A 14893-nucleotide genomic window follows, 5' to 3' on the forward strand; every position below is an offset into this window, starting at 1 on the left:
ATATATATATATATATATATATATTTATAAAAAAAATATTTGATTTTTCTGTACATATATTAATTAAATTTTAGAAAAGTGACTTTTGTATCGTTTTTCTTATATTATTTGGTGTATATGAAATATGTTTCATAGAATTAAATATTTCTTTTAATATAATTTTACTAACAAGTGTTAAAAATAGAGATGAACTCCACTGTGAAAATAAAACAAATAATACAATGTTTTGTTTTTATTTATATAAATTTTATATATAAATTATTAATTTTTTATTTTAGTGAAACTATATATTTACATATGATTTTTTAATATTATATTATTATATATATTATTGATTTGTGTAATATTTTTAAAACAAGTTTTGTATAGGAAAATAATTAAAAGGGTCTATCCGGAAAGATTTACAAACACATGTACCAGAACCTATAAGATATTTGAAAATATATAGTTTATTTCTAAAGATTATCTGATGTTTAAGTCAAATGATTTCTATGAAATACAATTATCAAATAGATGAAAATTAACTGGAAAATGTTGTCCGAAATTAGGATTCCTATCTTTCTTTCTTTTTCACTGAAAATATTAGATTGAAACTTGAAAGATACAATACAAGAGTAGCATACAAGGAAGAAAAGTAAACCGGCAGAGATTAAGATTCCTATCTACCAAATGTGTTTAGTTTTATGTAAAAGGTTGTCCATCAAATTATGTCTATGGTTGTACTTGTATGGTGATTGGTGAGACTATTTGTGCATACCTGATACCTCTTAATACTTATGCTCCACGAGTTGGTGCTAATTAAATTAACGTTCACAATTAATAAATGATTGAATATGTTTTCAATACTATTCATCGACCACGCATATATTATATGATATCCAAAAACACCCATGCGTTTTTCACTTAAGCAGCCATCTATTTATCAGCATTATATCTAATTTGCTTTTAGCTTCGATGGTGGAATCTATAACAGAATAATTCCCTTTAGCAACCACTTTTTAATTTGGCTAAAGTGATACAACACCACTGAAGAAATAAATCATATAAAATAAAATTCAATTTGAGGTTTTACACAATTATTTATGCTTCTCTATAGGGATCCACATATTCGTGGATAATTATATTTAATGATAAGAGTTCTACGGAATTAATAAGACCATACATATTAAACTTATAAAGCGAATATATGGTCTTTAACTCTTTTTTATAATCTTACGCTTTATAACAAATTATCTCATTAAAAAAGTTATACTGCCGTCTTCTTTTTGTCAATTTGATTCGCTTCAATTATTCGAATTTTTAATCAAATTTTATAGTAATTTGGTGTAGTTGTTTTGGGTGATGATGTATAAAGTTAATTAGCGAACGAGTTTCAACGAAATAAATGAAGCGAACGTACGAGTGTAGTAGTTACTAAAATTAACGTCGAACTGACCCACACGTGCATGGAATTAATATCAAGATCATGACAGTTAGAAACGTTTATTACGATTTCGGATTGTTGCGAACCGGAAACCACGTTGTCATTTCTGGACACATTCTTAGCCATTCTGGAATCACCGGTTTATATGGCGTGTGATATTGGACATACACGTGTGCAACGAACGTGAAGTGCTCTTCAGTTCCTGCAGGATCACAAACAATAATTGTCATTGATTCGATTCCTTCTTATCTACTCATATATCAAGACATAAACTGTCCATTGCATGAATTTATAAGTTAGAAAAGACTTGTTTTTTTTTAATCACCTCAATTTTTATATATGGAATTTGTAAGATAATTATACAAGAAGTCAAAAGTTCTGAAAAAGCAATAAAAGTCAGCAGAATAAGTAATTATCTTTGAAAACAAAACTGAATAAAAAATAAGTGTTTTCCCTAGAATCAAAACCTATAAAAGAAATGAAAACACTTAAAGAATACATAAAACTATAAACTAAGAAAAACAATCGAAACCGATATTACAACAAAACCAAAACGATTTATGTTCGAAATGTTTTTTAAAAACTAAATAATGAGTTTATGTTCGAAATTTTGGTCGATATTCATCGTATTCTTGCAATGTACAATTACATTTGATGTTATATTTAGTTGTTCTTTAAACCAAAATTAAATGCTATCACTGACTATATGGAATGAGAGAAGATAAACATGCTTTTTTGCAAGAATTCTCCCCAAACGCACCACATGTTATGTACTTAGACCAACGTTTATAAATTTTAATGGCAGTATGGCACAAACAAAATGACCTACCTTACAGTGGTAATCGAAATTAATTTGCACAACCCCTTTCTCTTAAATCCTCGCCTAACTACCACTAAATACGCAATAGATAACGAGCTTATATAAGACATCATCTAACACCATAAATGCATGGGTTAACATGAAGGATCAATTTCAACTAGGGGAGGACGTGATTCGTCTTCTGTGTATTTAAAATAAAGTTGATTATTAAGTATATAATATGTATGGTGGGATGAACTATTTGATGATTGTTCAACTCACAATGTAGTTTCCTACTTTTGTTAGGTAATTGTTCTTTTGTCGTTGCATCTCCGAGTTTGCGTCATTGCCATATTACATATGTGATTACGTAACATCTATAATTTCGATACTTAATTAGTTAGATATTGACTTATTTAGCCGCCAGTAATGTTATTATTCGGTGGAGGTTTAAGAACATCTGTATTCGTAAATTAAAATCTCACCAAATTTTATCAATATAAATGTATATTAATATTTAATTTAAGTAAAACATAAAATTACATAAATAATTTATCAATGACTTTTCAAAAAAAAATATTCACACCATTGAAATAACATTTGCTGTGAGTCTCTTAAATTCTTGAGATACTCATAATTAAAATATTAATACTAATTTATAATAATATTTTTAAAATATCTATCAATGTAATTTTGTGTTGAGAAACTTTGGTGAAATAGTATTGATATAAATGTGTTGGAGTAAGATGTTTCATATGTATATTTTACAACTAAAAATTATAAAAATACAGTGAACAAATTCTGATTTTTTTTTTGTTTTAAAAATTATTTTACACTTGTCAGTGATGTAAATTTTATTTCCAATTAAAAAATCGAAATGATTAATACTATTATATTGATAATTTTGGTTTTGCATGAGAACCTATTAAATGTCATCTAAATTTTGTTTCTGCAAACAAACAGATACTTTACTTTATCCACCTTTGTGTCATGCAAGTTTTAGTCCAAATAATACTAACACGAACTACTATACTATAGGTTCTGGTTAACGTGAACTTGTTAAAAATTCAGATAGCTATTGTGTACTTTTCCAGGGGTTGATAAGTAACGTTTAAGTATTTTAATAGTTTAAATTACCATTCTATTTGTGTTTCCAGCCAAATGCTGAATACCGTGCTCATGTTAATTGGCAACATGAACCATTTTCTGTTGAATGGTAAGGTGATCTCAAGAAGCCAAGCTCACCGTACACCAACCATCAGAAATCATCCAATTTTTCTATATATGTTTTTTTGTCTAATGGTTTTCATATGTTTTCTAAAATTTTCTTGATTTTCAACCAAATTGCAGTCTAATATGAACATCTCAGTATATTTGAAAAATACCAACACCAATATTCTAAAATTTTAGTGTTTGAACTTTACTTGCAAAAGATATTTTTTTTCCAGCTGACAGACCTACACGATCATTTTTCCCTCAGTAAATATATCTAAAATATTTGCTGTTTTCAGTAAATGACCAAACTCTTTTTATAATGACTGCAACTTTGGAATAGAGAGAAATAACAACTAAGTATACATGGTAAGAAAGTATATATGCCATCCAGAAGCAAACATTTTAACAAAACATGTTCTTTCATTCAAATTGTTGGCCAGTATCGTTTAGTACATTATCTTCCTTTCTAGAAGACGTGGGAAGCATTTAGAGCCACAATATGATCACAGACACAGATACAATAATAAGCTAATTAAAATTAAAAGTATATCGCAATCCTCTAAGCCGGAAAATCTTATGATGTAATCGTATCGGACAAAAATATTTCGCGGATCAATTGTCATTACCATCATCAATGTGCATCTAGTGTCTACGATTACCCATAGAGTTAATATATATACATCTAGTGAGTCGATGTTTTGACAAGGAAATGATGGTCTTCTTTGGCTCTCGATGAAGATTGAAGACCCGAGTTTCTTTTTGCAGTGATTTGCTCTGTTTCGAAAATTTCTAAAAGCTTTCTCTATCACAAACCGTAAATCATATGATGCACATGTTGTAAAAACGACTTTTTGAGATGAATAATTTAACATTCTTTAAAAAAATAATATATATGTCACATAAGAAAAAAATATAGGATAATTAGTTCTAGGAAAAACAAACAAACCCTGCTTATATATGGTTAATATGTACTAATTAACCATAATGCCTGCTATATCCTGTTAGAAAACTTAAATTTAGTATATCCTCCCCTGGAATTTCAATCAAAGTTATATTCTAAACTATCAAAGTATGGTTAAAATATTTTCAAAAAAATAAAACGGCGTACAATATGTTAACCAAAGTGATGATTCATCATGCTCGATCCACGATCGGTTATCACGATGGGTTTAAGTAAATCCACGACAGAAAATCAAACTTAATTGATGATTCAAAGTTAAAACTATCTGTTGATGTGATATTGTGAATTTGTGATGTAACGATTGATGTGAACACAGACACGCGTGTATAAAAGAAGGTCAACGTCTTGTTACAATTATAACACCGGAAGTGGACGATATGAGCAGACACGTGTTAGGGAATTATTGGATAGCGATGATGTAAGCTCAAATAAAGTTTTATTTTTGATTTTTAAGGCCCATAAACGGTTGCCTCTTTCTTCTGTTTTGTCCAGACTCCTTATTAAAAATATAAAAGCCCATAATGGGCCATACTTTTATTTGCAAATCTTGACCCTTAAAATTCTCTTTGCATCACCATCCACTCCGCTTGGTTTCATTTGATGACGTCTTTGGTATTTACTATATTTAGAGAAAACATGTCAAAAACAAATGAAATAATTTCAAACTATTTTGGAATAAATGTAGCAATTTCCACAATTATTAATACTACCTGCTGAATATTATGTCAAAGATGTAATGTCACCTAAGTACTAGGCAAACTTTTAACAATAATTTGTAAGAATTTGCTTTACAGGTTTAACTTTGTGAGAGGAAGGTGGCTGGTTGAAATAATAATGTATATTTTCTAATCATAGACAATTCTCTTCTACCCAGCAGAGGAAATATTTTCTATGATACAAGTTTTATTGATAGTTGAGAAGCTAATCTTGAATGTGTAAGGCCACAAAAGGATTACGATGATTTCTATGTGAAGCCAGATGTTTTCAGCTTGTGTACCATCATCATTCACTGATGATGAGTTCGACACGGGGATCCTTTGACGTCTTGGAAGTAATTACTGAATCAACGTTCTCGCATAAACCTTGACATTTCCGATGCCACAAGATGTTAAGGATTTAATTATCTGCCTTTTGCACCAAATCTGCTTTAGAACACAATCACCACCGACTACCACATGCACTATTCAGATGCACTGCACGATGTAGGCGATTGGTTACAAAGTGTGTCTAATTTGAAATCCGATAATTCTAATATTTTGACATAGCATGTTCGTAATCATAAAATATTAACATTTGAACAACATTTTAAGTTCGAGACATTTTTGTCTATTAGAAATATGTTGATAGTGTTAGCAACCTAACAATTATTAATCCATGGATGGATGTTATGATACAATATATATAGTTCGTGTAGTTTTTAATTCATTGAGATTGTCCAGATGTTTCGTAATGTGGTAGCTATAATTCATCTAGCTGACAATCTTTTTTTTTTTTGAAATTGTGGATGTTAGGTGTTCTTGTATCACTGTTGAGGATCTTGACTAAAGCTGTGTAGCCTCAAGATTCTGATGGGTTGAGAAAATGTGTGAACCTTTACTTTGCTGTGGGGACTGTTGTTATGGTGATATGTGATGTGTCCTATAACGTAGCACATACACTTCCGGTGATAAAGTTCCGTGAAGAGCGCAAGGCTCAAGCACTACTCAAAGAGAGTCAAGAGAACGGTTCTTTGACTGGACTGGAGGAAAACGCTCTGGCAGATCGTGATGAGGATCAAGTCTCATGGCTTCGGGATCGCTCATATACATTGTGACGTTTCCCTGGTTATATCACTGAGGATGTTCATTCTGAGATTCTTGGAGATTGGTTCCCTGTTCTAGTCATTGCAGGCTTCAACGTGTTTGACTTGGTTGGAAAGTCTTTGACTGCTGTTTTCATGCTTGTGGATGAGAAAACCGCTGTTGGTGGTTGCATTGCGAGGCTGTTATGTTACCCTCTCTTTTGGGTCTGCTTGCATGGTCCGATGTTTCTTAGGACAGAGATTCCTGTAGCTATATTGAGATGCTTGTTGGGACTCACTGACGTTAGTGTGTTGTTTTTGGTTCTTGGTCTGGCCTCCGGGTCAATGTAACTGTGTTGGCTTGGTTTTGACTTTTGGGTCATCTGATTCTACCAAAGCTTGTTTGTTATCTGTACTTGTATATTCTCTGAACTTCAACCAACTAAGCTTCGTTGATTTGTGAATCGTTTGTTTGTACTTCACTAGAACTCTTTTCTATACATTTGTTACTCTATGATCACAATAGACTTGAAGCGGAAAAGAAACAACGTAGGTTCAGTGATCTTCGCATAGCTAATAAGTTTGGATCGGGTTAGATCTCGGTTTTTAGATCCACCACAAGCCTAATTCAGCCCATTCTGCGAACCAACGCGTAACTGGGTTGTAAATATTCATAACAAAGCTGCTTTCTCCTTAAATTAGTTTTAGAAACAAACCTGTTAGCATCTGGTTCAACCGGGAATTGGTAACCGGTTAGCCATCTGGCCTTCTCGTATTTGAGTCTCTTTTATACAAGGCTTACATATGTACTTAGAAAGATATTTTTGGAGAAATCTGAGTGAATTGATGAGCTGATGAAACTGAGTGAGATTCACATGAGAATTGGCATTTAATCTTTTGATTATTTCAACCAACCAGAAACAAGATTTTTAACACATATAGTAGATAGATCCAAACTGAATTAAGTGAAAACTGCATATGACAATGCACAGAAACTCTATTGACGTTGGATTTGATCTCACAACACTTATTGCATATGTAGCCCCCAGGCCACAGAGATATTTTTACAGAACTTTATTTTCATAATAACAGCAATAATGGATTTGGAGTAAGTTAGTTGAAACAGGTAGACTTCAATGGAGAGAGAGAGAGAGACATGGACTCACTGCTCTCACTGATCACAAGGATGAGGTCAAACTCCTTTACTCTCTCTGAAACGTTGTCATAATATCTTTGACAAAACCGTGAACTTGTCAATACGTATTCATATTAACCAACACAAGAAGACGTTACTTGTGTTCCTTGTGATTCCAAAACAATAAACCTCGTTTCTGGTTTTGAGTCCCACTTCACTACAGGCTCCTCGTTTGGCTACGCACAATAATACATGATACTCACATCTAGTAAATAAAAACACGTGATGCATGTAAAGACATTCAAACCAACAATCCTTCTATAGTCCGGAATTTAAGGGAAACAAACAAATACAAACATATCAAATAGTTCAGTTGGTAACTGAAAGTGATGGATTGTTCCATTATAATGATACTAGATGAACCAATTAATTTTTAAATATAATTATTATTAGACAAATATACGCTTGGGGATCCGAAAATTAAATAAAAAATTTATCTGATATGTTTAAATAGGAAAAAAGTTTCCTAGCTACACGAGGTTTACTATAATATGGTGAAAACCATCTTATGTATCCGAATATGTCAATAACTACACGACGTTAATGATAATACATGCCACATACATAACGTTTCATTTAATATGTTAATAACATCACGACGAGGTTTAATTGATTTTAAGAATAGTTAATGGGGTTATTATGTAATTATAAAAATGTAAACCCATAAAACAAAGGAAAACCCGACCCGACCTAACTTTAGGATGGCGTTTTCAGTCTTAGTCTTCTCGGTTTAATGGAGTTAGGTCGGGTCGGGTTTTCCTTTGTTTTATGGGTTTACATTTTTATAATTACATAATAACCCCATTAACTATTCTTAAAATCAATTAAACCTCGTCGTGATGTTATTAACATATTAAATGAAACGTTATGTATGTGGCATGTATTATCATTAACGTCGTGTAGTTATTGACATATTCGGATACATCAGATGGTTTTCACCATATTATAGTAAACTTCGTGTAGCTAGGAAACTTTTTTCCGTTTAAATATTAGTTGGGTGACATTTGTCTGCTTTTTATGTACTATAAAGAAACCCGAAATAAAGAGAAAGTAACAAAAAAAAAAAGCAAATGGTGGAAGTCAAAAGAAAAAAGAAAAGAAAAGCAAAGCAAAGCATTGAGTGTCCTTTATAAGTTTGTTAAAAATATGAAAAATATGTCAAAGTTAATAAAGAGTAGGTATTTCAACAAATGATGATGCAAAACCATTATTTGCTTCGATGATTGGGGAGAAAATTAAGTAGATCCACATGCTGATTTATCTTCGACAGTTTTGTTTACGTTGGAAGTTTGGTGTGTTTTGTTTCTCCGGGATTTCATGTATTAAAGACAAGCTGTTGTATATTTGGAAATTATGGACTTTTGGCATATAGTTTACACAAATTCGGAGCCAGCTATTGATAATACGTTAGATGGACTTACACAAATTTGAAACCAGCTATCGGAAAAACTGTTTGTTAACGCGTTAATTCCTAATTAGAGTAAGACAACAGAGTATTATCTATCCAGTGGAAAATAACCAAATCTGTACGTAATTAATTGATGTTAAAAAGGTTGAATAGACGGATGTGAACGATGTTATTGAAATGCGAAGGTCATGATCTAAACACAACAAAAAATCTGAAAGATTATTAGTTATACGTGATCACAATGCTTTTTAGCACCGACGAGAGCCTATGAAAAACGTTTTAGAACTGAACATAACTTTGTATTCTTTGTAGTCTCGCTAGTTTGCTACCATTTAAAAACAGATATTGTCAAAATCAACTAAATTATATTATAAATTTTGAACTTAAAACTAATTTACAAGTATAAATGTAATGTCGGCTGTCGGCTCCCCTATCACGGATTCAGTAATGCAAGTACTCAAACAAATTAATCTCACGAGCCAAGTTATAAATGTAATGTCGGCTCCCGAAAACTCCCAACAAAATAAAAACAAACACGTAAAAAGTTCATATAAACAATGTTCTCAGCAGCCAAAGCGCCAAGTGTGTTACCCTCATTACGCATCTGTCCCATTGTAATATAGGCAGCTCGTGACTCTCTCCTTTTCTCCATCTCCTTTTATTTTCATAGTATTTTAAACCAAAATGTTCTAAACAAAATTGGGTGGCACATAGAGTCCACCTCATCTTTCTACACGCCTACATCCAAAGGACATATAACTCAGCACATGTATTGAAACACCATCGCTGTCTCCATCTTCTTTTATTATGTTTTCTTTCATCATATTATATATAACTATATAACGACCTCTTATAATATACACATGATAAATCCATATGATATCATAACCCCTTCATTTATAGATAAAATAAATATTCAATCAGCCAATCAAACCAACCAGCTATAATAATCATCATAAATAGCGTCAACAAACATTCACTAAATATCTTAAATATTATTCGTGCCGCCACAAACAAATCAGTAACAAGTCTTTACTCTTACTGAAAAGGCTTAGGAAAACATATAACAATAGTAGAAAATTAACATTCCTCTATTCAAATCTCGGCGATAAGATAATATTCATATTTAATACTTGAAAAAAAAAAGCATGATAGATCCAGACCCGACCCGGTTTTAATCCGCGATAGCCCAGTTCATGTCGTTCTCAAATATCCAGTGACAAACCTCGATCAGACCCGGTTTCGACCCGAGAGCTAAGAAAGCTCCATGCTTCGGACCCCACGATGACGTGTCCATGTGACAGATGGCGATTCCGTGGTTGATCTTGGTCTTACTCTTCAAGTCTAGAAGATCCGCTTCGTAGACCCGAACCTTAGGAACGGAGTGGCAGTAATACATTAGATACGGGTACAAACTCTGGTGACACGACACAGCTTTCGTCACTTTCCCGCCGTTGATCCCGTTGACTTTCCCGATCACCACCTTCTGCTTCGACCCCGCCACATTCTCCGTCGTTCGCAGCACCACGCTCCGGCCAAGCACCGAAGTAGCGAAATCAATCATATCCTCCGCGGAACCAACGCACCGCTTCGTCTCTCCAACACTCGGCGACCTCTCGCATTCCGTCACCGCGTCGGAGATGATCTTCTCCATCGTGGAGTTCTCTCCGGCGTGGAAGATCTTGTTGATCTCGGCTAGCTTGGAGGTGGAGAAGGGGAGCTTCGAGATGATGCTCCGGGGCAAAAACGACCTTTTAGGCATTTTATCCTTAATGTCAGGCATGGGAATCACTGTGCCTTCTTTGAGAGACGCTTCTCTGAAGAATTTGCCCGGCTCGATCCACTTATTCACGGTTTTGCCATCGCCGAGGGTTGCTGACGTGGAGGAAACGTTATACTTCGCGAAACCGACGCCGTTTTTAGCGTAGTCTTTGAAGGTAGAGTTGGGCGTGTAGGTTTTGAAGCTGATCTTGTGTCCTTCGGCTCCTTTCCCATAACCGGTGAATGTCTCCGAACCGGGATTGAATGACTGACCGTAATTAGTGAATTTAGCCGTACCGGAGTTCGAGTCTTTAGCGTAGGAGGAGAAGGAATCGTCTCCGACGTTGGATTTGTCTCTGTAGTTCGCGAACGTGTCGGAGGCGGCGTTACCGGAGGCGCCATAGTTCTTGAAGTTGTTCTGCGGGACGTTCCCGTCGCTGCCGTAGCTCGTGAAGGAGTCGTTGGCGGCGTTTCCTTTCTCGCCGTAGTTCGAGAAGCCGGAGCCGATTACGTTGGCGGAGACGCCGTAGGATGCGAACTCGTTCGGAACTCCGTTCCCGTTCTTGCCGTAGCTCGTGAACGACTGGCCGTCCCCGGCGTTGGCCTCGTGAGTGTAGGTTTTGAAAGACTGAGCCTTTCCGTTGCCGCCGTCGGAGTACGCCGTGAATCGGCTCGTCGGGTTGTTGACGCCGTTTTGGTAGTTGGTGAATTCTCCGGTGCCGCCGGTTCCGAAGGTTCCGTAGGAGTTGAAGTTTTCCTCCACGACGTTGCTGCTGTCGCCGTAGACGGTGAACTTATCGTCGTGTCCGGCGGCGTTGCGGCTGTATCTCCGGAACGAATCGGTGACGACGTTGCCGTCTTTGGAGTAGGTTTTGAACGAGTCGGTGCCGCCGGCGGCGGCATTGCCGTAGTTGGTGAAGTTCTTCTCGTCGTAGACGGAGAACTTGACGTCGGCGTTGTGCTGCTCGAGGCTCGGGGATAAATCCGGGAAGCAGAAGAGGTTCGCGGCGGAGCAGAAGTCCGGGAGACGAGTCGGGAGCGAGTTCTGGGCGGCGAGTTTGGCGAAAGTGGCGGACTCGACGGCGTTAAGCGGTGAAGCCTTGGAGATGAGAAACTCCGATCTGATGGATGATTTGTCGCTGCGGATCTCTTTGTTCCAGTAACGGACAAGAGATGCTTTGGGAGTGAATGGATTCTCCTGCGCCGAGTAACCGCCGCCGATTAACCGTCCTCCGACGAAAGCAACCTAACACGCATTGATTCAACAACAAGATCAAACCAAAACCAGTAACCGCTAATTCATCATCAATCGACTATATAACAATAACTGATAATCAGACAAATCAAAATGAAAAAGACAGAGCCATCGAATCACATTCTAGAAACAGCAGTTACGAGATTCAAAGAGTTTTGCTTGCTTACATTGAAGAGACAGAACAAGAACGATTGGAGAAGAAGCAACGGTTTGAGCATTGTTTGGTTCTTAGTGAGAGAAGAAGAAGATATGGAGCAGAGAAGAGATTGGTGGGCTTGTTGGTTTTAGAGCAGATTGTGTAGTATATATATAGAGAGAAGCCAAAAAAGCCTACACCCATTATATTTTCTTGACAACCACCAAAAACTTACACATTTAAATTCAAAATATATTAACTTCATTTATTTACTAGTTACATTAATTGTGTATAGTTGTATGATCTTAGTATAAATAAATAAATAATGACATTAGATTGGAAGAAAATAAATTGACTAAATTAGATAGGATAATGGGGGGGGGGGGGGGGGGGAATAAAGTATGAATTAAAAGAAAGAGTGGAGTTAAAAAAGGACAGCAGAAAGAGAGTGACAAGAGTAGATTTTAGAAGCAGGAAAAAAACAAATGAAGTGGGACTTTTTTTTTTTGCAAAATATTGGTTTGGTAACGCGTTTTCATAACCGGTTTTCGTTTTTCTACCCACAATCTAATTTAGCGGTTATTGATAAGTTTTTTGCTTTTAACAGTCCGAAACAAAAAGAGCAATGAAAGCTTGCAGTGTATGCTATTTATAGGGATCCTTTTGAAGTAAGAAAACCAAAGTCAATGGAGTTCAAGAAGTTGTCTAATTAATGGGAGTTTTTATTATGTGAGAATGAAAATTAAACGTCTTCTTCCCTAAAACTTAACTATACTGAAGTATGGAATCCAATGAACAGACCATATGAATGCATGCATTAATGTTAATTCAGTGCAGTTGTCAATAGTCAAAAGTTTATTTACATTTACAGTAGTCTGTTCCCAATTATCATTGACCAAAAAAAGCCTACAACAATTGGTGACCAACCACTACAAAGGCTAGAGTGAATCTATGCGAGTGTATAACTTATGACCAACAACTATTAAAAGGACTCTCCAGTAAAATCCATTTATAGTAACTTTTTGTGTAATAGACGTTGGTTGTCTGATAATGAATGCTTGATCATGGGTGGTTTGAATAAAAAGTAGGTCGGCCATAATGCTTTCTTTTAAGTTAAAACATTCAAAAAATTACGATGACTTGAAAGTTCTTTTCGGTTTGATCAGTAACCGGAAGCAGGGTTCGGTTCCAATTTTAAAAAAGCAAACAATTTTTATCCGACATTACGCCACGCGTCATGAACTAAATGGTTGTAACTAGACGCGGTTTTCGCCACCAGCCAAAACATAAGGGTACGTGTTGATGTAATAAGTGGAAAGAACTGAGTAAGATTCGTTAATAGTGAACCCAAAATTCGCATTATTAAATGAATTATAAAAGATTAGATAAACAAAAATTCGTCATTTTAGCATTTTCTCGATCTCTGTCTGATTGCACCAGGAAATAGACAAAGCTCGTGAGAGTGGCAAATCAGTAGTACAGTTGAAGACGATGGGGGTAGTTTCGGTATTCAACTTCGATAAGTTCACGTTCTTTGAATAATTTGTTTGGGTAGTGTTTTTTTTTTTTTCAATTGTTGTTACGTCGTAGAAGTCTTTTTATCCAATACTGAAAGCTACCAAACCGTAGAAGATAAAGTAATGTGATAAACCAATGATATAAGGGTAAAAACCATAAAACCATATTGTTGTTTATTTGAAAGGCCTTTTGGTAAATATTTTACGCCATGCGGTATATCGCTATTAGACCATTTCTAATGGTTTACTATATTTTTCACTTCAAAATAGAGTAATTTTATAATAAAGTTCAATTTTATTTCAATGGTATTCTATTTTAGAGTGAAAAATAGAGTGATGAACAAAAAATAAATAATTTACTCTATATTTGACGTAAACCTATTTTTTATTCTATTTTATAGTGAAAAATAGAGTAGTGTTGGAGATGCTCTTGTGTGTTTAAAGACACATTGTTTTGATAAACCACATGCGATAAAACACATGATTAATTATAGAGTTCCTTAATTATATACTAAAATATCACCGTATACATAAAACAATGATCTCCCAGTTTCATTACATTGCAAATGAATCATGTTCCATTTGTTACTGTGTAACGCGTTACGTCTCCAAAAATAGGAGGGTTTGATAATTGGTAGTATTTTCTTTGGATTTAATTAGATAGCCTCAACACTTTTCTGAGTGTCAACCAGGCGCCAGGCCACTTATATACACTATAGCCCTAATATACACAAGTGACCCATAAGTGGGTTGATTTATGCAATTCCATATACGTATATATATGTATATATATATATATATCTTATGTGTGTGTAGTGTGTATGCATGACGTGATGATGACATGTACATTCTTTTGCAAGTGCAAGTTTGCAGCGGCATTGACATGCATGTAAGTTTTGTCACATTGTTCAAAAGGCAATGGATATGATTTTTAGCTATCGTATCTTATTGTAAGCGATGCCAAAATATATTAATTTCACCCAATGCCCGACACTACAATCCGTTAGTATATTTGATCATTTGCATATATAACGACAAATTAATATGTTAGGGTGAACTAAACACTTGTATTAGTGGATATTCCCAGGAAACAATGTTCAGAAACTCTTTCTTCAAAAGTTATTTTTTTATGAAGTAAAATTGTGATGCATGATGTTGTTAGAATATATCTATATATTTACAAATGACTTGCATTCGGTATTTATTTTTTAAGGTTTATTTATCTGCTTTGGTTTTTGGTTCTGAAAATATAACCTATAAGGTCTTAATTATAATAAAATAATCAAAATTTACTGACCGTATGAATTGTTTATAGATATACAGGAGCTGGACATCTGCTTCTGTTATATCTGTATTTTACTGATTTCTATTAAAATCACCATTTAAAAAAAATATCACTATTGCATCATTTTTGCGGAGTTAACATTGTTTGACAGATGAAAA

At 34.6% G+C, this 14893-nt stretch overlaps 2 protein-coding genes across 2 annotated transcripts; one reads left to right on the forward strand and one right to left on the reverse strand.

Moving 5' to 3' along the window:
- Positions 1-6016: 6016 nt before the first annotated feature.
- LOC125576197 (equilibrative nucleotide transporter 1-like) lies at positions 6017-6529 on the forward strand. Its single transcript, XM_048735618.1, has 2 exons — positions 6017-6175; positions 6236-6529. The coding sequence occupies exons 1-2, from the start codon at positions 6017-6019 to the stop codon at positions 6527-6529; spliced, it is 453 nt and encodes a 150-aa protein (XP_048591575.1).
- Positions 6530-9741: 3212 nt separating this feature from the next.
- Positions 9742-12224, reverse strand: LOC125576317 (polygalacturonase 1 beta-like protein 3). Its single transcript, XM_048736112.1, has 2 exons — positions 11965-12224; positions 9742-11788 (listed from the first exon to the last, which is right to left on the reverse strand). The coding sequence occupies exons 1-2, from the start codon at positions 12013-12015 to the stop codon at positions 9956-9958; spliced, it is 1884 nt and encodes a 627-aa protein (XP_048592069.1). The 5' UTR covers positions 12016-12224; the 3' UTR covers positions 9742-9955.
- Positions 12225-14893: the final 2669 nt, after the last annotated feature.

This window comes from Brassica napus, chromosome A7 (assembly GCF_020379485.1).
Source record: "Brassica napus cultivar Da-Ae chromosome A7, Da-Ae, whole genome shotgun sequence".
NCBI classification, from domain to species: Eukaryota; Viridiplantae; Streptophyta; class Magnoliopsida; order Brassicales; family Brassicaceae; genus Brassica; species Brassica napus.